This window comes from Pelophylax lessonae (assembly GCF_965119305.1).
Source record: "Pelophylax lessonae genome assembly, chromosome: 6".
Lineage (NCBI taxonomy): Eukaryota > Metazoa > Chordata > Amphibia > Anura > Ranidae > Pelophylax > Pelophylax lessonae.
In genome coordinates, this window is record NC_138773.1 from 213311263 (window position 1) to 213335386 (window position 24124).

Below are 24124 nucleotides of genomic sequence, written 5' to 3' on the forward strand. Positions count from 1 at the left end.
TCTCTCTCTCTCTCTCTCTCTCTCTCTCTCTCTCTCTCTCTTTCTCTTTCTCTCTCTTTCTCTCTCTTTCTCTTTCTCTCTCTTTCTCTTTCTCTCTCTTTCTCTCTCTCTCTCTCTCTCTCTCTTTCTCTCTCTTTCTCTCTCTTTCTCTCTCTTTCTCTCTCTCTCTCTTTCTCTCTCTCTTTCTCTCTCTCTTTCTCTCTCTCTTTCTCTCTCTCTTTCTCCCTCTTTCTCTCTCTCTTTCTCCCTCTTTCTCTCTCTTTCTCTCTCTTTCTCTCTCTCTTTCTCTTTCTCTCTCTCTCCATTATAGCATTGCCAAAGCAGTTGAGTTTGGGGGGGTGGGTCCATATAAAGGATTTTTAAGTCCTCAGTTTTTCATGTCCCTCTCAGTCTGTGACACGCTGTCACATATTGTGCAGCTATTCTCACCATTGGCTCCTCTTCTCCCAGTAGGATTTGGAGTTTCCTCTTCTCTTCTATAGAGTTGAAGTCCGGGATGAAAGCGGAGAGTCTCTGGAAGTGAGTGTCCCTCACTGATGAGTACTTAGGGCACTGTAGCAGGAACTGGTCCTCGTCCTCCAGGACCCCCTGGTCACACTGCTGGCACAATCTGCTCTCCCTGGGCTTGTAGGTTTGTCTGTGTCATCCTAATTCCATTTCCAGGCTGTGGGCGCTCAGTCTGTCTGTCTTTTGGCTCTTGTAGCACCTCCATGTATGGGGCCAGTGTGTAGTCTCTCTGCAGTGACTGGTAAACAGTTAATTTCTTCGAGTCTGTGATCTCATTTCTCCATTCTTCAACATATTTCTCTCCCTTTCTTTCTTTTTTTTCTCTCTCTCTCTCGCTCTCTTTCTTTCTCTCTCTCTCTTTCTCTCTCTTTCTCTCTCTTTCTCTCTTTCTCTTTCTCTTTCTCTTTCTCTCTCTTTCTCTCTCTTTCTCTTTCTCTTTCTTTCTCTCTCTTTCTTTCTCTCTCTTTCTTTCTCTCTCTTTCTCTCTCTTTCTCTCTCTTTCTCTCTCTTTCTCTCTTTCTCTCTCTTTCTCTCTCTTTCTCTCTCTTTCTCTTTCTTTCTCTCTCTTTCTTTCTCTCTCTCTCTTTCTCTCTTTCTCTCTCTCTCTTTCCTTTGTAACATACATCAAATCTGTGAAAAAGGCACTGTATGTTAAAGCCTTAATCCAACCAAACCTTATTACTGTTAGGGAAATTTCCCAGACTGGTGACATACACAGAGTCGTAGTAGTGACATCACCGGGAGGCGGCACTTTTGAAAGAAGGGACACGGGAGGAGCGGAGAGGTGCCGACAAGTAAGGACATTGCATCATTGAGGTGGGGGGGCTGAGACGAGGTTACCAATGGTATTTGTATTATGCATCATGAGGGGGTTAATGTATTGCCACTGCTGGTCACTGATGTATTAGTGACCGACCAGTGGCACTTAATTAACCCCTTTGTGCTGCATTAGTGCAACCAGTATCAGTGCAGCCAGTGTTAATTAACACTGATACTGGTTGCACTAATGCAGCACAAAGGGGTTAATTAACTGCCACTGGTCGGTCACTAATGCATCAGTGACCAGCAGTGGCAATACATTAACCCCCTCATGCTGCATAATACAAATACCATTGGTAATTAACCACTTGCCAACCCGTGACAGTACATATACTACATACTAGCTACAGGTGTACATCGCTGCCTGTTTCTGTCATATGCCCCTGTTCTATCTATTTTAAAATCATTTGGGGGAAAAAAGTCATTTTCAGTTTCGGTTTTTTCGGCCAAGGGCATCCTGCGGTTTCGGTTTCGGCCCAGAATTTTCATTTCGGTGTATCCCTACTTTGAACTATTCAAGACAATGTCAAACTTAAAAATTAATTTTAATAAATCCAATGCGCTCAATATTACCTTACCTTACCGACGCCAGAAGTGGACCAATGCAAACAGAATTTTCCCTTCTCTTGGCAAACCACTGGACTTACTTAGGCATCACAATACCGTCACACCTATCGGACTTATTTAATAGAAATTACACACCGATCACACACGCACTGACTGCGGATTTAAAGAAGTGGGACAAATTGACACTTTCCTGGTTTGGTAGGGCTGCGGTCCTTAAAATGAATGTGCTTCCACGCATTCTTTATATTCTCCAAGCAGTCCCAGGAGGTAGATCTACCCGCCACCTTTTTTCATACCTTCAGGAAATTATGCACCACTTTCCTGTGGGTGAAAAAACGACCACGTATCAATCACGTCTAACTGACCAGGCCCAAACAAAAGGGTGGGATTGGTCTCCCAAACTTGGAAACTTACCATAGAGCCTGCCAATTAGCCAGAATTATAGATTGGCATGCACACGTTAATGAAAAAGATTGGGTGGGTAAGGCTCGAAGCTTCATTTTTCACCCGTCCCCTTAACTGTAACACCCTGGCTAACATTGCGACATTTACCCTCCTCCATACGGGATCACCCACTCATCATGTCATCTATCAATTGTTTTCAGAAGGCATGCATCACACAACATATCTTCAGTGAAAGGACCCTTGACACCAATTAGGTGGAACCCTGAATTCCCTCCAGGATTGTCCTCATCCTTTCCTGCGGGACCGGACTCCCCTGGTGTATTGAGAGCGCATAGAATATTTAAAGAGGGAAAACACCTCACCAGGGACCAACTAATAAGGCAGTGGCCAGAGATTCACCACTCAGAATGGCAAAACCTCCAGCTACACTATTTATTTCACTCCCCAAACTCCTATACTAACCCCTCTCAATCACTCACTACTTTCGAAAAATTATGGACAGGAGCGTCCCCACAACATGTTATCTCCGCAATACATTCTCTCTTGGGAGAGCATGTTTCATTCATCTCATGGAAAGCAGGCCAAGCATGGGCTAGAGACTTAAAAGTGGATATATCTCAAGAGGGCTGGAATACTGTCTTCCAGAATACCCACAGAGGGTCTGTGAATGTTTTCATTCAGGAAACTAATTACAAGCTTCTCTCAAGGTGGTACAGAACCCCCGTGGTGTTACATAAATTTAACCCCGTGTTACCCAATCAGTGTTGGTGATGTAAACAAGAGAAAGGCTCATTGATCCATATTTGGTGGGGCTGTCCCATGTTCCAGCCATTCTGGAAAGAGGTACATTCTTTCGTACACCAACAAAAATAATAAAAATAGTCTGACACCGCCACATGCGTACACCTCCATCCCTAATTGAATACGAAAAACATTTGCCCTAGTGGGACGTTAACTGAGGTGAACGCATAGTCACTTGGGTAAGTATATCATTTATTAAATATAAATCAACATACAATAATTGTATAGACCAATATTACATACAGGAATCACTGCATAGCATAGCATATATAGCATGATAGCAAGATAACAATACCAGCATAGCATAAATCATGTCATATATAGAGTGTTTTGAACTCGACGCGTTTCGTGAGTCGGGTGCTCACTCATCAGGAGTAACTGTACATGAGCCTGTCTATAAAAATAAATATATACACAAGGTATCAGTGTTGACATGATAACATAACATTGTGCTGACCAATAAATGCGGATAACTCAATTAAATATATGACCCATGTGGGGAGGTCCACACTTGCATAAGATTAGGCCAGACGAGTGTGATGCTACCATAGGGTGGAGGCACCAAAGCCTGACCCGGGAGTTGAAGGGGCCAGGATACGCAGCAGCCCAACAGGGGCCAGGCGAGAACAAGTGTGAAGGTTGTGTTGTCAATAGAAATGAAATGTATATGTGTATATCAAAGTATTTGTATGTACTGTATCACTGTGGTGATAGCAGAAGGAATATAATCGTATGGAAATAATATAGCCGCACAAGCATATGGAGACCATTGAGAAAGGGACCCAAGGGTTGCACAAATATATGTGTAGATATAGATCCAGTGGGAAAGAATGGTGAGAAAAAATTTCCTGCTAGTGTAAAACTGAAGAAGTGAAGAAAGGGTCCATGTGTATAAAGGCATAGGAATATATCACCATTGTGTGTCCCGACAGGGAAAAAAATATGTGCCGTGTATAGTTGAGGACACCTATGGTGCAACAAACTTGGTTTCTCGCCTTAAAGCCCATCCGGAATGCATGCAAGACTGGTCCCTAACGCCATGTGGGATGGTAAAGATGCACTTGGATGCCATTAGCGTGTATCCGCTGTGTGGATAGCCGGCATGACACAGCAGCCATCTCCACCCAGCGTGTGGTCACCGCTGTTGCGACACATCCAGCGTGTGATCACCGATGTCGCGTGTGTACGCCACCATCGTGGCGGTCCCACATGATCAGCGGGAGCATGGCGCCGATATATAGGTGGCCCCGCCCACGTTGTGGGAGGGGGCAGCAGGGAAAGGAAACGTTTCCCTTTCATATATCGCAGCTCCCAGATCAGGTGTCAGCCCACCACCAGAGGGAGCGCACACACACCACAGAGGTGCCAATAAGCATCAACAGCTATCAATGGTATGTTGATGTGTCTGTAAAAAGTGACTGTCAGCCCTTGCTAAGGGAGTAGTGCCCTGGCCTGTATGTAATATTGGTCTATGCATTTATTGTATGTCGATTTATATTTAATAAATTATATACTTACACAAGTGACTATGCGTCCACCTCAGCTAAAGTCCCACTAGGGCAAATGTTTTTCGATTTTCGTATTCTTTCGTACACCGGTTGACTACAGACAATCTGGACTTCTCACCTATGCAATACCTACTACATTATACTACCAATGCACACGATCAATGCGGCCAAATCATGTATACCTGTTCACTGGCTCTCTACAACCATACCATCCTTACGTGAATGGTTCAGACACATTGATAAAGTAGAAGAAATGGAAGAACTGATACACATCACAAAGGAGACCACGTACAAGTATAACCGAACTTCGGCAGGCTGGGTTCATTTCCGCAATTCAATCACATACAGACAGACGAGAGACCCTCCTTAATCTGTCTTCACTCTGCCTAAAGGTGCATTATCAGACCTCCTCATTCCTACTTTTATTAAGTGATTTCATAGGGTATTACATCTGGTCCATCCTCAGCAGGCATATAGAATTGCTCAACGCTTTGAACTCAAATGGAAATAGGCTACGTATATATATCCAAAATCACCTCCCACCCCACTTCTATGCCCTACCTCGCCAGTTTCTTTTTTCTCCTTCCTTCTCTCTTTCTTATTTTCTCTTCTCTCTTTCCTCCCTATACCTCGCACTCTATAGACCCCCCCAACGTTAAACACATCTTGTGGAAGAATTGCCATATACAACATCTTCTGGTTTAATGATTCACCTGATGCGCACAACGAGGCCTAATATGCAATTAGCTAGGCTTACTTATGCCCATGCATAGTTATTACCATAAGCCCAGAAGAAGGGACACATGATAGTGTACGTAAAGAAAATAGAAGTACAGGGTATCCTACTAAGTACTGAGGGTTGACCCTACAGGGTCCTCTCCCCCTTAACTCTCCTTTTACTTGTACAGTGACAGCTAAGTGTTCCATAGTTCTTCGATTATTTCTTTTATGTCTTCTTCAATCTGATATCCCACAGGAATGCTTCATGGTTAAAAAAGCCAACAGCTACCTGCTGTCGTTTCCTTCTATGTTCTCCAGTTTCGACCTCTTGTTATGATGATTAATGTTAGACACAATGCAGATGTTAGACACAATGCAGTTGTATGTAAAATGGTTTTGGATGAGGCCAACCATAGCTACTTGTATCCAGAATATGTCTGTACCATTTACCTTGTATGTGTTGTTAACCCAAAAAAATGTGTTTGGAAAAAAAAAATGTATGGAGGAGCTCAGCTATGAGGGAAGATTAGTTGAAAATAATGTTTCTCTATCGTTCATTGACGGACGCAGTTCTCTGATCCATATCTGTAGGGTTATACTGCCCCCTACAGGAGTAGGACACTAGGCAGATTAAAACTACTGATATGGATTAGAGAACTGCGTCTGTCAATGTACTTAAGAGAAAAGGATTTTACGGTAAGTCAAAAATCCAGTTTTCTCTATCGTTCATTGACGGACGCAGTTCTCTGATCCATATCAGTAGTTTTAATCTGCCTAGTGTCCTACTCCTGTATGGGGCAGTATAACCCTACTGATATGGATCAGAGAACTGCGTCCGTCAATGAACTTAATAGAAAAGGATTTTGCGGTAAGTCAAAATCCAGTTATTTTCTCTTGAGAAGAGAAGATTAACCTTCAGGCCTATTTCTGACACTTGTTTACAAGTTAAAATCAGTATTGTTTGCTAGAAAATTACTTAGAACCCCCAAACATTATATCATTTTTTTTAGCAGAGACCCTAGAGAATAAAATAGAGATCCTTGCAAAAAAAAAAAAAAAAATACACTTTTTTGAATTAAAAAATAAGAAAACAGTAAAATTTGCCCAATTTTTTACAATAATGTGAATAGATAACCAACATGTCATGCTTCAAAATTGCGCACGCTCGTGGAATGGCGAAAAACATTTACTTAAAAAAATCTCTATAGGCGACAATTTAAAAATTTCTACAGGTTACCAGTTTAGAGTTGCTGAGGAGGTCTAGGGCTAGAATTATTGCTCTTGCTCTAACAATCGCGGCAATACCTCACGTGTGTGGTTTGAACACCTTTAGATATGTGGGCACAACTTGCATATGCGTTCGCTTCTGCGCCTGAGCTCAGAGGGACGTTGCTCTTTCATTTTTTTTTACCTTTTCTTTTTACATTTTTTTTTTTAACACTTATTTCTATTACAAGGAATGTAAACATCACTTGTAATAGAAATAAGCAGGACAGGTCCTCTTTAATGTGAAATCTGGGGTCAAAAAGACCTCAGATCTCACATCTACACTAAAAAGCAAAAAAAAAGTAATTTTTTTTCATCATGAAGAAAAATGGGCACTTTAAGGCTGTTGGGGGGAAGCAACGTATGTTGTCGCTCCGGTCCTCCAAGGCCATAGATTTGAGTGGGGCCAGCTTTCCCTGCCTAGAAGGGGGAAAGGACGAATCATAATTTTCCCTGCTACCGAAGGCTCCAGTAAGTGGGGAAAACGACCGGGAGGTGGTGGGAGGGGGGGGGGCACCTCTCCCGCTGCCCATAAAAGTGATCCCACAGCGAATCCGCCACTGGGACCACTTTTATGTTAAAGCGGACCGCCTGCTGTTTAAAAAAATACCGGGGTTATGGCAGCTATCTGCGGCCATAACCCCGGTATTTAACGTCAAAGTAGCGACATAAATACCCAGTGGGTGGTCCGTAAGTGGTAAGGGGGGATATAATCAACATGTATACAGTAAAAACGTACGTGGTCCATATAGTGAACCTGTTAAGTTATTCACTTTTAGGTCATCACAGAGGAGAAGGGGGCACTCTTTACCTCTGGAGGAAGAGAAATTTCATCTCCAAATACGGAAAGGTATCTTCACAGTAAGAGCTGTGAAAATGTGGAATAGACTCCCTCCAGAGGTGGTTCTGGCTAGCTCAGTAGATTGCTTTAAAAAATGCCTGGATTATTCCCTAAATGAACATAATATAGCTGGATGCTAACAGTTATAGGTAAAGTTGATCCGGGGAATATCTGATTGCCTCTTGGGGGATCAGGGAGGAATTTTTTCCCTGCTGTAGCAAATTGGATCATGATTTGCTGTGTTTTTTGCCTTCCTCTGGATCAACTGTGAGATTGGGGTTGTGTATATAGGATTGTTAAAAAAAAATTCCCCCCCCCCCCCCCTTTTATTAGTTGAACTAGATAAACTTGTTTTTTTTTTTTTTTTCAACTAGACTATGTAATTCACTTAAAGGGCTGTACTTCTTGTGACAATTGTGCCGAAGTAGCTTGCGTCCTTCTTTTTTTTTTTCTGGGCACTGAGCCAAACATATTTTGCAATGCACATTTTTGTGCGACATAAAGCGCGGGAGGACTGCCTTTAGGAAAAAATGGCACCACAAGCTCTTTGCGTGTCTTTTGCATGTTTCTGAAAACACCCAGGTGTGAATGCTGCCCAAGTAGCATGTAGCCACATATGAATATTTTGCTTCTAATTTGAAAACTGTAAAAATAAACACCTTAAAAAAAAAAAAAAAAGGTCTGAGGGCCCGTTCACAACAGGAATCGCACAGGATTGCACTGTGGTGCAAAGTGGTTTACTTCTGTAACATGCGATCCAGTGCAGGCAATCTGTGACCTGCTTTTGGCGTGTTGTTAACCTAAGATCGCAACTGCAATGCATTTGAGCGTGGTGTGGGAAGCGCACACGGAATATGAGTTTCTTACACTGTGTTCTGGTGTGAACGGGCTGGTGTTTCACTTTAAATATTTTAAGCCTAGCTTTGCCTACCATTTATCGTGCTGTGCTAATAATGTAAAGTTCTGTTTGGATATCCAAAGTCTTTTTTTTCAGTATTGAAATAAATATGAACAAGCAACAAATAATAAAGACAGTTGGCCTTCATCATACCCATTGATATCGAATATGCATGAGAACACTGCTGAGACACGATGACCTGTCATGGTTTGCAATGTTAAGGACAGCTTGCATGTGTCTCTTTGGTTGGGCGAGGGGGGGGAGAGGTCTTATTTTAGCAGTGAGACACACACATAAACCGGAGTGTGACCACACAAATGTAGAGGACACTAGGATTTCAAATGGATCCTCCCTGCCCAGGCCTGCAATGAAGTGGAGAGCGTTTACAGCTCTGGCAGCAATTGTGAGCTCTTCTGGCAAATTTTTGTTTGTGTGATTGATTGGGTCTTACTGCACAGCTGATTTAGAATAACTAAAGGAAACCTTCAATTTGATTTTAAAAGGTCTAGTTTGCCTACTATTATACTTGGGCTTCTAGGCTTATAGAGTTTAGCAATGTAACAGCAAAAAAACAAAACTGATTAATCAGATCATTTGAAATGTATTAATTTAACAATTTTAGGAATGGATTTTGTATGTAAACTATTTACAAACATGTTTGCCTATTGGAATGCAATAGCCTAGTGTATAAATGTATCTAACAGCTCTTAGTAATCCGATTAAATAATAAATGTTCAAAACCTTCCCTAAATACTTTGACTGGGGTTCTATGTTCTTTCGACGCAGTATATCCGTTTTATTTGGATCATGGTGGAAGAGCCCCTGAAAACAACCTATATACTGTATATAGCAAAGAAAGCTAGCCTCGCTCTTCTTTGAAGCACTCTTGATAAAATAAAATAAGTGAAGCATCTAGAGCAGGGGTGCCCAACCATTGGCCAGCGGAGCCCTCTGATGTTGCCCACGACCTCCTGCTATGTAATGGAGGGTCGGAAAGCCCAGATCGTGTGTTGCCCACCCTCCATCCCAAAGCATCAGTGTTGTGAATGAAGCTGGCAGTAGAGGAAGCAGGCGCTGGCTCCTGTCACAGGCAAAGTGATACCAAATGCACTCTGCCTGGGACAGCAACAGCCGGCCATACTTGAAAAGAAGACTGTTATTAACCACTTAAGCCCCGGAAGATTTTACCCCCTTCCTGACCAGGGGGTATTTTGCGATTCGGCACTGCATGACTTTAACGGACAATTGCGCGGTCGTACCTAAACTAATTTGACGTCCTTTTTTTCCCACAAACAGAGCTTTCTTTTGGTGGTATTTGATCACCTGTGCGATTTTTTTTTTTTTTTTTTTTTTGATCATGCGCTATAATCAAAAAAAGAGCGACAATTTTGCAAAAATAACAATATTTTTCACATTTTTTATATGAAATTCCCCCCCAAAAAATGTAAAAATCAAAATTTTTTTACATTTTTGGCCAATTTGTTTTCTGCTACCTATGTTTGGTAAAAAAAAAAATCACAATAAGCGTATTTTGATTGGTTTGCGCAAAGGTTATTGCGTTTACTAACTAAGGGAAAGATTTTTGTCATTTTTGTTGTTTTTTTTTTTTTTTAATGAGTAATGTCGGCGATCTGCGATTTTTTTTTTTTTTTTTGCGGGACTGCGACATTGCGGTGGACAGATCAGACCCTTGACTGACATTTTTGACACTTTTGGGGGTACCAGTGACATTACTACAGTAATCAGTGCTATACATATGCACTGTTACTGTAAAAATGACACTGGAAGGGAAGGAGTTAATTTTATTGGAGAGGGAGGGGTTAAGTGTGTCCCTAGGGGCGTGCTTCTAACTGCAAGGATGTGGCTGTGTGTGTAACAGCACAGATCAATGGTCCTACATAGTAGGACCGTTAGATCAGTGCTTTTAAACAGGGGAGAATGACAGGCGGCTTTGTTTACACTAGCCGCCTGCCTTTCTCCCTTCACAGCGGACGATCACGAGTGACTGGCGGACTTCGGGTCCGCCGGTCACACGCACGGAGGTGTCCGTGAACAAGCCAAGGCGGAAGCGCGCCTCCGGCGGCGCGCGCCCGCCCACTATTGGCTCCCAGGCTAGTGACGTACCGGTACGTCACTTTGCCTGGCCAGGGCTGACCGCCGCAGTATATGTATTTGCTGCGGTCGGCAACCGGTTAAAGGTAAGTTTAATACTAAAATCACAGTGTATATATGGGGATATCTGTTCTGCAGTGGTTACTGGGGTGCTTTAAAACTGATTGGCAGGTGCAGCGCAGTGCACCTGTGGGTTACCTGCACTGAGCCATAGAATTCTGTTATTACCTGGGGATTTGGTGTACTTTCAGAGTGCACCACACCTGCAGGATTTAATAGAAGCCTATGGCAAAGTGCAGCCAACCTGCAGGAAAGCCACAGGTGCACTGCGCTGCACCCACAGTGTGGTTAAACTGCAGTTCATCAGTGTGAAAGCAGCCTTAGGCCCATTTCACACAATCAGTCCAACCCAATCAGACTCTCCATTCACCTCTGTGGATCGGCAGATGTAAACTGACTTGTTTCCGCCTATCTCCAATTAGATTTAAAAAAACAGAAGGGGATCTGTCCCCTTTCGTCTGATTGGATCGGAGGGCCCATAGGGTAGCGTGGGCTGTGTCCATGTCCACTTTGTGTGTGTGCAGAGTGGACACGGACCTGTCATCCGCCTATTCTGCTCATTTTGGCCTGTGACCAGTTACCAAGTGGCTTAAGTGGCCCTTGCTCTTCAAAAGCTTGGGCACCCCTGATCTAGAGGCATTAATGAGAACCACATATTGCTAAACTTTTGATAAATAATGATTTAACTGGTCTTGTTCCAACACCGTTCACTAATTCCACCGAGTAAAGCTAACACCACCCACCTAAAACCGCATTTTCAGTTTTGTGTGGTTTTATTAAAATCTTGGTGATTGACATTACTTTATGTATAGGAACTGGCTATTCACAATTGTTTGTTACTAAATGGACACAGAAAAACTGACAGGTCTTGCACACTGTTACTGAGAATCTGTTGTGAAACCATTGCTACAGAGTTTGTATTTACACAAAACATCATGAGTTTCCATTTTTGAAATGTTATATAGTAGCATCAATTGACACAGTATATTACATACATATACAGTACATTCATATCAGTCCCTGCCCTCAGGGAGCTTACGGTCTAAGGTCACTATTTCATATACATACCTACACATACTAGAGCTAATTTCCCTTTGAGATTGTTAAAGTATTCTGAATTTTAAAAAGCAGTCGATTTACCTACCAGCGTGTCTTGGGAATGTGGGAGGAAACCCACACAAGCTGAGGAAGAACATGCAAACTCTGTGCAGGTAGTATCCTACCCAGAATTTAAACCGAGGGCGCCAGTACTGCAAGGCAGAAGTGCTAACAATTAAGTCACTGTTCTGCTGATGGAGAATTTGCATATTTCATATTTCCTTAAAGTTTTCTAGTTGTCTCACAATATGTAAGAAAGCTAGTCTTCAAAGTCTAGTTACCTTAACCAGTTCTGGATTGGAAGTTTTTGCCCCCTTAATGACCAGGCCATTCTTTGCAATTCGGCACTGCATTGCTTTAACGGAAAATTGCACGGTCATGCGACGCTGTACCCAAATAAAATTAATGTCCTTTTTTCCCACAAATTGAGCTTTCTTTTGGTGGGATTTGATCACCTGTGCGATTTTTTTTTTTTTTTTTTTTTTTTTTTTTTTTTTTTTTTTGTGCTATAAACAAAAAAAAGAGCGACAATTCTGCTATATAACATTCCCCAAAAAAAAATGTAGAAATCACATTTTTTTCATCCTTTTTAGGCCAATTTGTTTTCTGCTACATAGTTTTGGTTAAAAAAAATTGCAATAAGCGTATTTTGGTTGGTTTGTGCAAAAGTTATCACGTCTACAAACTAGGGGAAAGATTTATGTCATTTTTATTATTTTTTTTTTTTTTTTACTAGTAATGGCGGCGATCTTCAATTTGGACTGGGCCATTGCTACAGACAGATCGGACCCCTAACTGACATTTTTGACACTTTGGGGGGACCAGTGACATTACTACAGTAATCAGTGCTAAAAATATGCACTGTTACTGTACTAATGCCATTGGCAGGGAAGGGGTTAACACAGTGGGTGATCAAGGGGTTAAATGTAAGTCTAGGGGAGTGTTTCTAACTGTATGGGGGATGGGCTTTTGAAATGATCACAGAGACCTGTGATCCTATATAGAAGGATATATATAGAAGGATCACAGGCGCTCTGTGATCACTCCAGAGAGAAGAACGGTCGGCTGTGTTTACAACAGCCGACCGTTCTTCTCTCTCAGCGGGGAGTCCCCGCTGCCGAATGTGGGTGGAAGCGGGCCGGCGTCAGCGGCGCGCACTTGCCCCCTAGCAGCAGGCATACAACCAACGTAGAGCTACTTCGGTTCGCGCAGGAGGGGCTGCCTGTCGCAGTAAAACTGCGGCAGGCGGTCCTTAAGTGGTTAAATGACTTCACATACCAAAGTAAAGTCTTTACAAACTGACCAGATCCTTAAAAGGTAATTTTGCTTGCAAGGGGAGTTGGCCGGGGAGGTTGGCCATTCCTTACACACAAGTCCTATATACTACAGATATTACTTGGAATATTCAGACTCGTCTCAGAGCTTGCTATCATGCATGAGTCTGATTGTGATTACCTGTGCCACGCATGTGTCGGGACTTTGTGGTAAAACAGCATTTTTAGTGTTTCTTGCTATATTTTTTTTTTTTATAATTACATTTGTTATCTGTTTCTGTCATTTATTGGTATACCTATAACTATTTATGTGATCTCTCTTTGCACATATCAAATACAACCCCAAAAATGTAAACTATTGGGTATCTGCGATAAAATATCTGTCCACGTAGATGGCGGACTATTTGTTAATTTTAAAAGCTGAACCCAAAAAATCTTTTAGCCATTGCTTATACAATGAGGAGCTAACTATCATGTTTCTAGTGCAGGCTACAATATTCAAATATATTCAAACATACCATACTTTTTCCAAAATAATGCTTATCGTAACAAGATTCCATCTCTTGGTTGCTAAGGACGTTCATTTTCTTGCATTGTTCCAATTTATAATAAATAATAATAATAATTTATCATCTATAAACTTTCTGATGTCTCTGTCATACTTGTTTATCTTTTGATTACATCTTTTCTGATATCTTCCTATTTTCCAGCTTGTATTTGCAGGTTTGATCCGTAAGACTTTCTACAGAAGTGAAATGTGCTCCGGACTAGTAGACAATTATGTGGCTGCCATGGTCCTCAGTGGAGCTGGTGATGCTCTGGGTTACAAGAATGGAAGCTGGGAGTTTTGTAGGAGTGGCACTCATATTCACGAGGAACTGGCTGAGCTAGGAGGCTTAAAAAACATTGATGTTAAAAAGTGGATCGTGAGTGATGACACCGTGATGCATATTGCCACAGCAGAGGCATTGGTGGCAGCAGGCAAAGACACAAAACCTGCCACGCTATACCCACTGATAGCAAAGAAGTATAAGGAATGCATGGAAGACATGTATGACAGAGCTCCAGGTAATCAACATTAATGTGATAAGGTTAGAGAATATGTAAACCCTAAATGAATTACGTTTACTTTGCTAAAGCACTGTGTAACATAAACAACTGAATTTCAGCTTCTTTACAACCACTTCCTGTCCAGGGCCGTTTGAAGGAATTTGGGGGCCCCAAGCAAAATGGACATGGAGGCCCCCGTGCACACACAAAGCCTACAGGAAGCACAGCATAGCCATACAGTTTAAGTTCATACCCGTCGCTGGCCTGGTCCGGTCCACGTGTGTGAGGAGGATGTGTGTCTCTCTCTGGCGAAGTTTGCTGGCCTGGTGGGGTGGCGCCACTCCCGCGCGCGCTTTAGGCCGCCTAGGCTGGGGCGGGGCTGGTGCGCACAGCGCAGATGCGCGACGCCCCTAGCGAGCCGGTGCCACGTGACGTCATGCCGCTCCTCCGCTGTGCGCCCGCCTGCCGGCCTGTGTGTTGTGAGGCCGGCCTGTGTGTGTGAGGCGCGGCGCGCGGCATTTGTGTTTTGGGTTTTTGGGATAATGTCCGTCTGTGTCTTGGGGCCCCAGGCCAGCTCGGGGCCCCAAGCAATTGCTTGTTTTGCCTGCCTTGACGCGACAGGCCTGTTCCTGTCTACTTGCATGTCCTTCAGCAATGGCTGGATGGCATTAAGAGTTGGAACATGCCGAAGAAATGTGTAAGGGCATGGCTGCTTGTAGTTTACAAGAAAAGTCACCATGCATAAGGAGAGAGAGCAGTAGAGACTTGTTTTTTTTACTACAGGAAATTCCTGCACAGAGGCAAAAGGTAGAAGGGGTGCTGGATTATGACACTAACCTGGAAGAAATACAAAAAGGAGCACCAAGCATAGATATGTATTTTGTATTCAGACAATCATTTTTATTAACCGAAACCTGTGCTTAATGAAATGAAAAAAACTATTAATACTGAAGTCCTGAAAATGTTAGTGTCTCTCTAAAGTGAATGATCCAGAACAAGCATGCAGACCAGGAGTGACATTAAATTAGAGTTCCAGTCTCCTAGCCAAAATTATCCTAATCACATCATTGAGATCGTTGTAATTCACCATAACTGCAATGGATAGAGCTGGCCATGTGCACATTATAATGACCTACTATATAAGGATTTCTCTTTTCTCCATTGATTCTGGTTGCGGCCATGGAGGATGTGGGCAGCTGAAGCCAGCCTGGCTTAATTTCCTGGATTTTGTGCAACTGGCTACCCAGCATGCACCTAGCGATCTCGCGCCTGCGCAGTAATGACACGCTTTGTCCCGATCAGGAAATCTTGCGACTTCTGGGATCAATGACGTAGATTTCCCAGGAGTCAACGGGCCAGGCTGATGACTTAGTCGCCTAGGCAGCCCCGACTGTAAGTCGCAGGAAGATAAATGAGAAAAAGGTACTTCCTTACGACATTTTACCAAATAAGCAGCCAAACATTACACCACTGTGGGTGCCAATTACAATGTAGTTAAGTTTAAAAAATGAGTGGAACTCCACTTTAAGGCTCCTTATATGCAGTATATACCTGCTCCAGGTCACTGACTCAGAAAATACTTTAGCTTGACAAGCAGTCAACCAGCATTTCAAGAGAGGTCAGCTACTTCCTTAACATGTTTCCTTTAGAGTACTAATGTCAAGGTTTTTAATGAATTGGGCGTTTACTGGCTTTATACATCAAAAATGGCTCTATTACAAAATTCACCCCATCAACAATGCTAACAAAGTGATTGTTATCGATCACCTTGTAGAACAACCCATTTCGTTTGAAATAGAAATGAAAGGCAAAACATTTTTGTATAGATATAAAAACCTTATAAAATGAACACCTTTCCTCTGTTCTCAGCTGCATAAGAGCTGGGGGGAGGAGAAGCAGCAGCACACCTAGCTTCCCAGTAAATGGCTAGGGGGAGGGGGGGTGTCAGGACAAGTCTGATCATTGGATAGCAGGCTAAGTTTCCAGCAGAGGAAAGGAGAGGGAAGGCACCACCCCCCTCCTTTTCTATCTTCCTTACAGAGTACCCTTGGACACACTCTCAGGATGGCTGCTGCCTATAGATGTATATTATAATTACTCCTTTTTTTCGTGATATTACTGGACTTATGGCCTCATATACTCGTCTCTGCGGACTTACCTGTTTAAGTCATCTACCTGCCTGTGCGCAGGAATATTTATTTTAGGAGTTCCCAACATAGCTAGAGAACTGACCATGGTGCGCTCTCCTGCTTAGTGTGGTCAGTTTTTAATAGAAAAGCTGAGGAACTGGCAGGAACACTAGGGATTTCACACAAAGGAAGAAATACAAAGAGAACAGGATACTTTATCATACAAGTACATGGTACAGCTAGCACATATTGGAAATATGAAATGTTGGGGTAACAAGCATTTTAAAGCATATCTAACCCCAAAAACCAAAATCTTGCATTTACTTTTTTTACTATGTCCGCATTGGGTAGTTTGGGTGTGATTTTTGCAGTGTTTTGGGTTTTCCTGCGGCCGGCGGTCAAAGTAGTTCAAGTGTAGCCTTAGGGATGATATCACAGGACACTGCCGTATTACACCATACTGTGCTTGAATTTTATGTTTCATTTATAAAATATTGCCTCGGTATAACTCCTGCAATGTTTCATGGGATTCTTTCTGCTGTATGAAGATCTCTGTGATTGAAGGAGAGGCTGGTCACATAACTTTGACACTTCTCATGACCCGGCTTTCCTCTAAGGGTTAGGATTTTTTCTCCTCTAATTTCTTTTATTCACTATTTGCATGCTCTGTCATTTCAAAGCAAGCAATGTGCTAGGCATATTTTTAAATTGAAGAAAGAAGGGGGGGAATCGGCGCTTGTTTCACTAAATAATGATCCAAAAATAGGTTCCTAGAACTAAGTATTCCACAAAATCCTTTTCTGGAATACTTCGTTCTAGGAACCTATTTTTGGAACATTATTTAGTGAAACAAGCGCTGATTCCCCCCCCTCCCCCTTCTTTCTTCTATTTCTGTGAGTAAGTGGTGACACTTCAGAATTGGCTGTCTGTTTCAGGAATTTTGGTTAAAATATACAGACTAATCCCCACTCCTATTCTATCTTATACCCCATTGGTAGCCCTCTTAGTAGGTAGTCCCCATTTTTTCTTTTTTTTGGTATGGCCCAGTATGGTCTTTTGAACATGGCATCCTTGTTCTACTCTTCACTTTTAGCCTTGCTGCATACTTGGCTATCCTTTTATCTGGATCCTGTGCTGCATACAAACCTACACCTAAATAATGCAGCACTGAGATCCCACGCCAGAAACGTTTGGTTTTCTCAGAAAGGCAAAACAGTAATGCATAGGTCTCCGGAATCCTCATCTGACCATACGGATTACAGTAAATGAAATCTAGAAAATTGTTGTGGTTTACTGCACTTAGCACATTCTCATTGCCTGTCTCTCTGCCTTCATTTGTAAACGTAGATATAAAGAAGTATTGGGAGTCGGGTAAGATATTGTTTTGACTATGCTTGTAATAACTATTCACATGCCTTAAACGCAACATGTCAAAAAGCAAAATACCTTAGTGAGAAGCCTCAAGTGAAACGTGCAGTTCTTTCATTCCTGGGTTGCATTGTAGGTTTGTCGTACAGGTATTTACGTCATAACAGATTCCTAAAACTGGGAACATTTGTTAACCACTTGCCTTCTGTGCACTTAAACACCCTTCCCATCCAGGCCAATTTTCAGCTTTCAGCGCTGTCACACTTTGATTGACAATTCCGCGATCATGCTACACTGTACCCATATGAAATTTTTATCATTTTTTTCACACAAATAGAGCTTTCTTTTGGTGGTATTTAATCATCTCTGGGTTTTTTATTTTTTACAAAAAAAAAGAATAAAGACAAAAAATTTTGAAAAAAAAAAAAGTTTTTCTTATTTTCTGCGAGTAAATTTTGAAAATAAATTTTTCTCCTTCACTGATGTGCGCTGATGAGGCGGCACTGATGGGCACTGATAGGCTGCACTGATGGGCACTGATGAGGTGGCACTTATGGGCACTGATGAGGTGGCACTTATGGGCATTGATGAGGAGGTACTAATATGCCGCACTGATGAGCACTGAGAGGCGGCACTGAGAGGCAGCACTGAGAGGCGGCACTGATGAGCACTGATAGGCGGCACTGCTGGGCACTGATAGGTGGCACTGCTGGGCACTGAGAGGCGGCACTGCTGGGCACTGAGAGGCGGCACTGCTGGGCACTGAGAGGTGGCACTGCTGGGCACTGAGAGGTGGCACTGCTGGGCACTGACAGGTGGCACTGCTGGGCACTGAGAGGCGGCACTGATGGGCACTGATAGGCGGCACTGATGGGCACTGGCGGATGGCACTGGACACTGACGGGTGGCACTGATGAGCGGCACTGATGGGCAGCACCATCAGTGCCCACACTCAGTGCCCATAGTGCTGCCAGTCAGTGCTCATCAGTGCCTAGATGAGCAGGCACTGATGGGCACTGACTAGCAGCACTATGGGCACTGATTGTGGGCATTGATGGGGGGCACTGATGGCGGGCACTGATGTGGGGGCACTGTGTGTGTGTTTTTACCTTTTAGTAATCAGGGCACTGGTGATCGGTGCCCTGATTACATTGCTGTGTGTCCCCAGCGGCTGTCGGCTCCCCCTCCTTCCTCACACTGCAGGCTCCGTGTGAGGAAGGAGCGCCGGCGATGAGAGATGATCTCATATGTTTACATATGAGATCATCGCTCATTGGACGGCCAGATCACGTGGTGAATGGCCGCTGTGATTGGCCATTCACCACGATCTGTGATCGGCTGTGTCCAAGGGACACGGCCGACACAGATTTTCCCCGCAGCGCGCTCGCGGGAGCGCGCTGGGGGCGTGTCACTGGGAGGCCGTTTAAAAACGGCCTCCCGAAAATTCGAGTCCGCGCTGCAGCCGTATATAGGCTGTAGCGCGGACGGGGGGTGGTTAAAAGTTGTAACCAAATTATTTTTAATGGTGAAGCAGAATGTTGGTGTTAATCCAGCCTGCCTTGGTCTAGTATGCGCTGTTTTAATTCAAATTAGCTGACAGGTTTCTACAAATTGTCTATACTTGGAAAAATTTGTTAGAAAAATTCATAATACTATTCTAATCATTTGAAACTACTATTTGATTTTACCCAGGTGCAACCTGCATACGCGGTGCTGACATGTTAAATCCTGAGGTCGCAGATGGATGGAAAATTCCATTTAATAAAGCTGGAGGTGGATGTGGCGCAGCCATGCGTGCAATGTGTATTGGACTGAGATTTCCTCATCCAAGACAACTGGACGACTTGATCAGGGTCAGCATAGAAAGTGGCAGAATGACCCATCATCACCCTACCGGATATCTTGGTTCACTGGCGGCCGCACTCTTCACCTCCTATGCTGTAAACCGCAAGCCACCGCATGAGTGGGGCAAAGCATTGCTGGATGTCCTGACTAAAGCAAAGGATTATATCCGTGCTGCTGGTCAAGAAGTTACACCAAATTTGGACGCATGGTAAGCAACTCGGCCTTATTTTAATATATGAAAGAAAGTGTGAAGCATCATATTCTTTTTGATCCCTCACCCTGACCCAAAATACCCCAAAAAGACTCCTCCCAAGATGCATACTTATTATGATCCTTTAGCAACAGTCACCAGAGTTTGGTTGAATCCTTTCCAAAAATCCTCTGTATACAGGCCATGCCTGCACAGTCTGCCCACAGGACCATGTCCAGAGGTCAAAGATAGTAGGGAGCAAGTAGCATAAAGGTCTATGTGGTTTAGGTCAGGGGTGAGAGGCAAAAAGGATTAGAGCACTTTATTTCAATGTGTACCTCTCCTTTAACACTTCTTCTTTAGGGAATGATGAGGCCAATGAAGGGTGCTGCAAGAAAAATCTTGATTTGCAAGTACATTTGGCTGCCTTTGCATCTATTAGCGGTTTTAAAATGCCACTTTCCCTGATAGTATAATGCTTTTGCATATTTAACCACTTGAACAGTTGAACTGCCCTTCTTTGAGATCATTGATCCACCCAGTCTCCTAGTCTAATCAGTAGTGCTGTGTTGACAGTGTGACAAATCAGTCCTGCTCATCAAAAGTTATAAAAATGAAAGCTATCATTGTAGCCATTGTTTGTAAATTAGGGGTTCTGTGTGAATTGTAAGCCTGTTTAACAATAAATTGATACAGGTTTAAACCGATTTACATTTTTATAGTATAATTTATTTATTTTTTATTTTTTTTGAGTAGAGGAGGATTAGAACATCAGTCAAGTTACTGCTCTCTGTGCCCCCATAAGGTTCCATTCACATATATGCGAATTGGATGGATTTTGAACAGCATTTAATTTGCATGACCTGTGAATCAAACTGACTTTCTATGAAGCTGGTTTACATATGTGCGATGCAGCGGCAGTGCAAATTTAAGTCCTGTGCATTTTCAGAGCACTGCGGTACGGTTCAGATTCGAGTTCCAGGCTATTGCTTTTATGGGAGCGCATCTGAATCGCACATTGGATCGGTTTTGAACACAAATTCGAAAAAACAGCAATTGGCGCATGCTGGTTCGGTGACGTCACAAGGGGGTGATACCACCAGGTGATGTCACCAGGTGGCTCTGCCCCTTAGCTTTTTAGGAACTGTCAGACAGTGGAAGCCTTCGGGCCAGCAATGGGTGGCGTGATTGATGATGGATCTACCTCAAGGGACATTGCTTTTGATTTTTAAATAAAAGAATTGTCAAAAACTGTGTCTGTGTTTTTATTTCTTTTTGACACTTTTTGGTAAACGAGTAGTGGTAAAATGTACCCCATACTCATTCACATGGGATAGGGGGCTGGGACCTGGGGGCCCTTTTGTTAAAGGGGCTTACAGGTTTCGATAAGCCGGCTGACCCCCACAACCACCAGCCAGGATTGTAGTTTAAACAGGCACCCCCCCCCCCCAAGTTGAGGGTATGTAGCCTGGTATGGTTCAGGAGGGAGGGCGCCCCCTTTCCTGGCCTGCCAGGCTACATGCTCAGATAAGGGTCTGATGAGGCGTCACCGATGGGCACTGATAAGGTGGCATTGATTAGCAGCACTGATTGGCACTGTTGGGGCTGCGCTGCTCATCGGGACACTGATGATTAGTGCCCTAATTATCAGTGCAGATGTCCCCTTTCACACTAGCCAGTTACCGGCTCTCTCATCTCCTCACGCTGTAACAGCGTGAGGAAAGGAATGCCGATAACCGGCAAGTGTGTTTAGCTGTGATTGGACACAGCTGATCACGTGGTAAAGAGCCACTGCGATTGGCTCTTTACCCCGATCTGTGATCAGCTGTGTCCAAAGAACACAACAGACTGTGGCGGGTGCTCGCCGCAGAGGGTGCGGTTCTGGAAGGATGTCAATAGATGCCCTCCCAGAACTGGACGACCGCACTGTAGCCGTCATTCGGTTATAGCGCGGTTGGGGAAAGTGACTGCTTTGGGCTTCAACAAAATGGCAGCTTCCAGCAATGCTGGATGCAATTTACTGCATACACTAAATTTGGTAGCATAATTATTAATGTGGAATGTATGTTCTTAAAGAACAATAATTGTTATCAAACTGTTATGAGTAAAGATTAAAAAAAATGACAAAAAATGTGACCCGTTTAATTTCCTAGTCTATCCAAAGCTAAAACAAATACATTTCGGCTTTAGTTTTACTTTAACTTGTGTGCTGGTAAAAACCTTGTTATTTTGCTGTAATTAATATAATTTTTCCCAAAAGTGCATTTCCTCTTTTATTCATTTGGACACGGGTTTACAGTGTGGATGCCATGCTCCCTTTTATTATGCTCATTTATTACATGTTCTACAAATATGCCACATGTCCATGTAACATACATTATAATAAAAGTAAAGAAAGCATGTAATGTATGATGGTTTACAATTCTATACATCTTTTATATTAACAGGTCATATTTTGAAGGTCATTGGCAGAAATACCTTACAGAAAGGGGTATTTCAGATGGAAAATCTCAGCCAACATTCCCAGAGAAGTACGATGTAAAAGAACGAGATGATTTTTATACTTCACACAGCTATAGTGGGTGGGCTGGAAGCGCTGGTCATGATGCCCCCTTAATTGCATATGACGCCATCCTTGGTTCTGGAGACAACTGGACAGAACTTTCCCATCGGGCTTTTTTTCATGGTGGGGATAGTGATTCTACAGCTGCCATTGCCGGTGCCTGGTGGGGAGCTATGTATGGATTCAAGGAGGTCCCCAAGGCCAACTACAAGAATTTGGAATACAGGGATAGGCTAGAAAAGCTTGGAAGAGATCTCTACCACCTCACATTGTAGTGGGAACATCAAATCTAGATTCTGGGTACAGGGTGAACATGACTTCTTCTAAGCTGGCAGGGATACTTCTAATAATACGCACATTCAAGCCTCCTTTACACTTGCAGTCAGGGTAGTAAAAAAAGGTTGTTGAGCTGAAGTTTTAAACCCCCCCTCCCTATTGTAGGGTCCAAAGACCTCGCAAAGTAAACGCGTGTGAATTATTATGCATTTGTCTGCTGCGTTGTGTTTTAAAACGTGCGGCAATACTTTTTAGCATTTTTCCCTAAACTTCACAAAGCTTTATTTGTAAAGAAAACTACAAACTACACATGCTGCGCTGAAAAAAGTAGGATGTGTTCTGTTTTTATTTAATTTTTTTTTTTTTTTGGGGGGGGGGGGGCTTCCAGTGCAGGGCACATCAGTGCTATGCATTGGTGTAAATTGCTCCTATTGCAATACTTATTTTTTTTACAATGTTAATGCACTGGCATGCATTGGTCCACACATGTCAACTCCTCTGATGTGAATAGACCCTTAACGCTAACATAGGAGGATGTTGTACACATGTCATGGGTGCAATATTTTGCATCACAGCCACAACAAACATTCTACCCCCTGTCACATTCGATGGTGGTGAATGGGGCCATGCTGTAAACGCATGCAGTGCATGTGTTTGCAGCACAGTGGTATGGACTTTACAGGGTTACAACAGGCAACAAGAATATAACATTTCACTTTTCGCGGCTAGGTCCGGAACGTAACCCCCGCAATGGAGGGGGATTTACTGTATATTCTTTCCCTTTGCTCATCAATTCCTGCAACAGTATATGCACCGTAAATAAAAATTAACAAGCCTATATATGTTGGGAATTGCAGTTCCACACTCCTACAGTTTTAACCACTGCAGGACTGCGCTATAGACAAAAGAAAGCTACAGCATGGTGCTATAATTCTGGGAGGGGGTCCATAGATATCCTCCTGGAATCCCTGCCCCCTGCCAATCGCAGAATCCTATTACCATGTGATCAGCGGTGTCCAATCACAGCTGATCACATGTAAACAGATTTGCCGGTTATCTGCATTTCCTTTCCTCACCGCTGTGTCTGTGTGAGGAAAGGAGTGCCAATAACCGGCCAGGCTGTCAGCACACTGTTAACACTGATAATCGGGGCACCGATCATCAGTGTCCTGATTACCATTGCAGCCCCATCAGTGCTGTCTATCAGTGCTGCCTCATAAGTGCAAAAAATAAAAAACCCCAGTGGTGCTTAAATGCCACCAAAAGACCGCTCTATCTGTCTCTGGGTACAATGTTGCATGACCACACAAAGGTCATTCAAAGTGCAGCAGCGCTGAAAGATGAAAATTGGCCTGGGCAAAAAGAAGGTTTAAAATGCCCAGTAGGCAAGTGGTTAACCTTATGTTTTGTTTTGGCTTCTTAAGGGTCTGTTCACACTTGCCCATTTTCCTGCAATAAAATGCATTTCTAGTAGGAATTCAATCATGAATTCTTCTATGGCTATTGTACTGCAGCCTAGTGTATGTTTAAAATATGGGACACACTTATACGCACATTTAGTAGGTCCATTGAAAAGAACGATAAATTCATAAAAATAGATGCATCATGAGGACCCCTATTTTGACTGTTTATGCCTTATTTCTGCATAATGCAGGTCCATGAAGGTCAAAATTACAGCATCTTTGTAAAGCGATGAATTTATACTCGCCAGTGCTCCCTTGTCGTTCCTACCTAAAACACAACCGGTTACAGTAAGCTTCCACTTATGGGGGAGCATGTGATCTCTTTCCATGTGATAGTGTTTGGGTCTAGCAGCTAATTCCAAAA

At 43.1% G+C, this 24124-nt stretch overlaps 1 protein-coding gene across 4 annotated transcripts in view; it reads left to right on the forward strand.

Annotated features, from left to right (window-relative positions):
* The window catches only part of ADPRH (ADP-ribosylarginine hydrolase), a 72138-nt gene extending 49688 nt beyond the window's left edge, over positions 1 to 22450 (forward strand). For 3 of the 4 annotated variants that reach the window (XM_082260910.1, XM_082260911.1, XM_082260913.1), the window contains exons 2-4: positions 13587 to 13944; positions 19116 to 19476; positions 21906 to 22450. In XM_082260910.1, coding sequence (XP_082117036.1) covers positions 13587 to 13944; positions 19116 to 19476; positions 21906 to 22296 — 1110 coding nt within the window. In that variant the 3' untranslated portion in view covers positions 22297 to 22450. Of the gene's footprint in view, positions 1 to 8634; positions 8736 to 13586; positions 13945 to 19115; positions 19477 to 21905 lie in introns of those variants that run through there. The other variant, XM_082260912.1, reaches the window with a different exon arrangement.
* The last annotated feature ends 1674 nt before the right edge of the window (positions 22451 to 24124 follow it).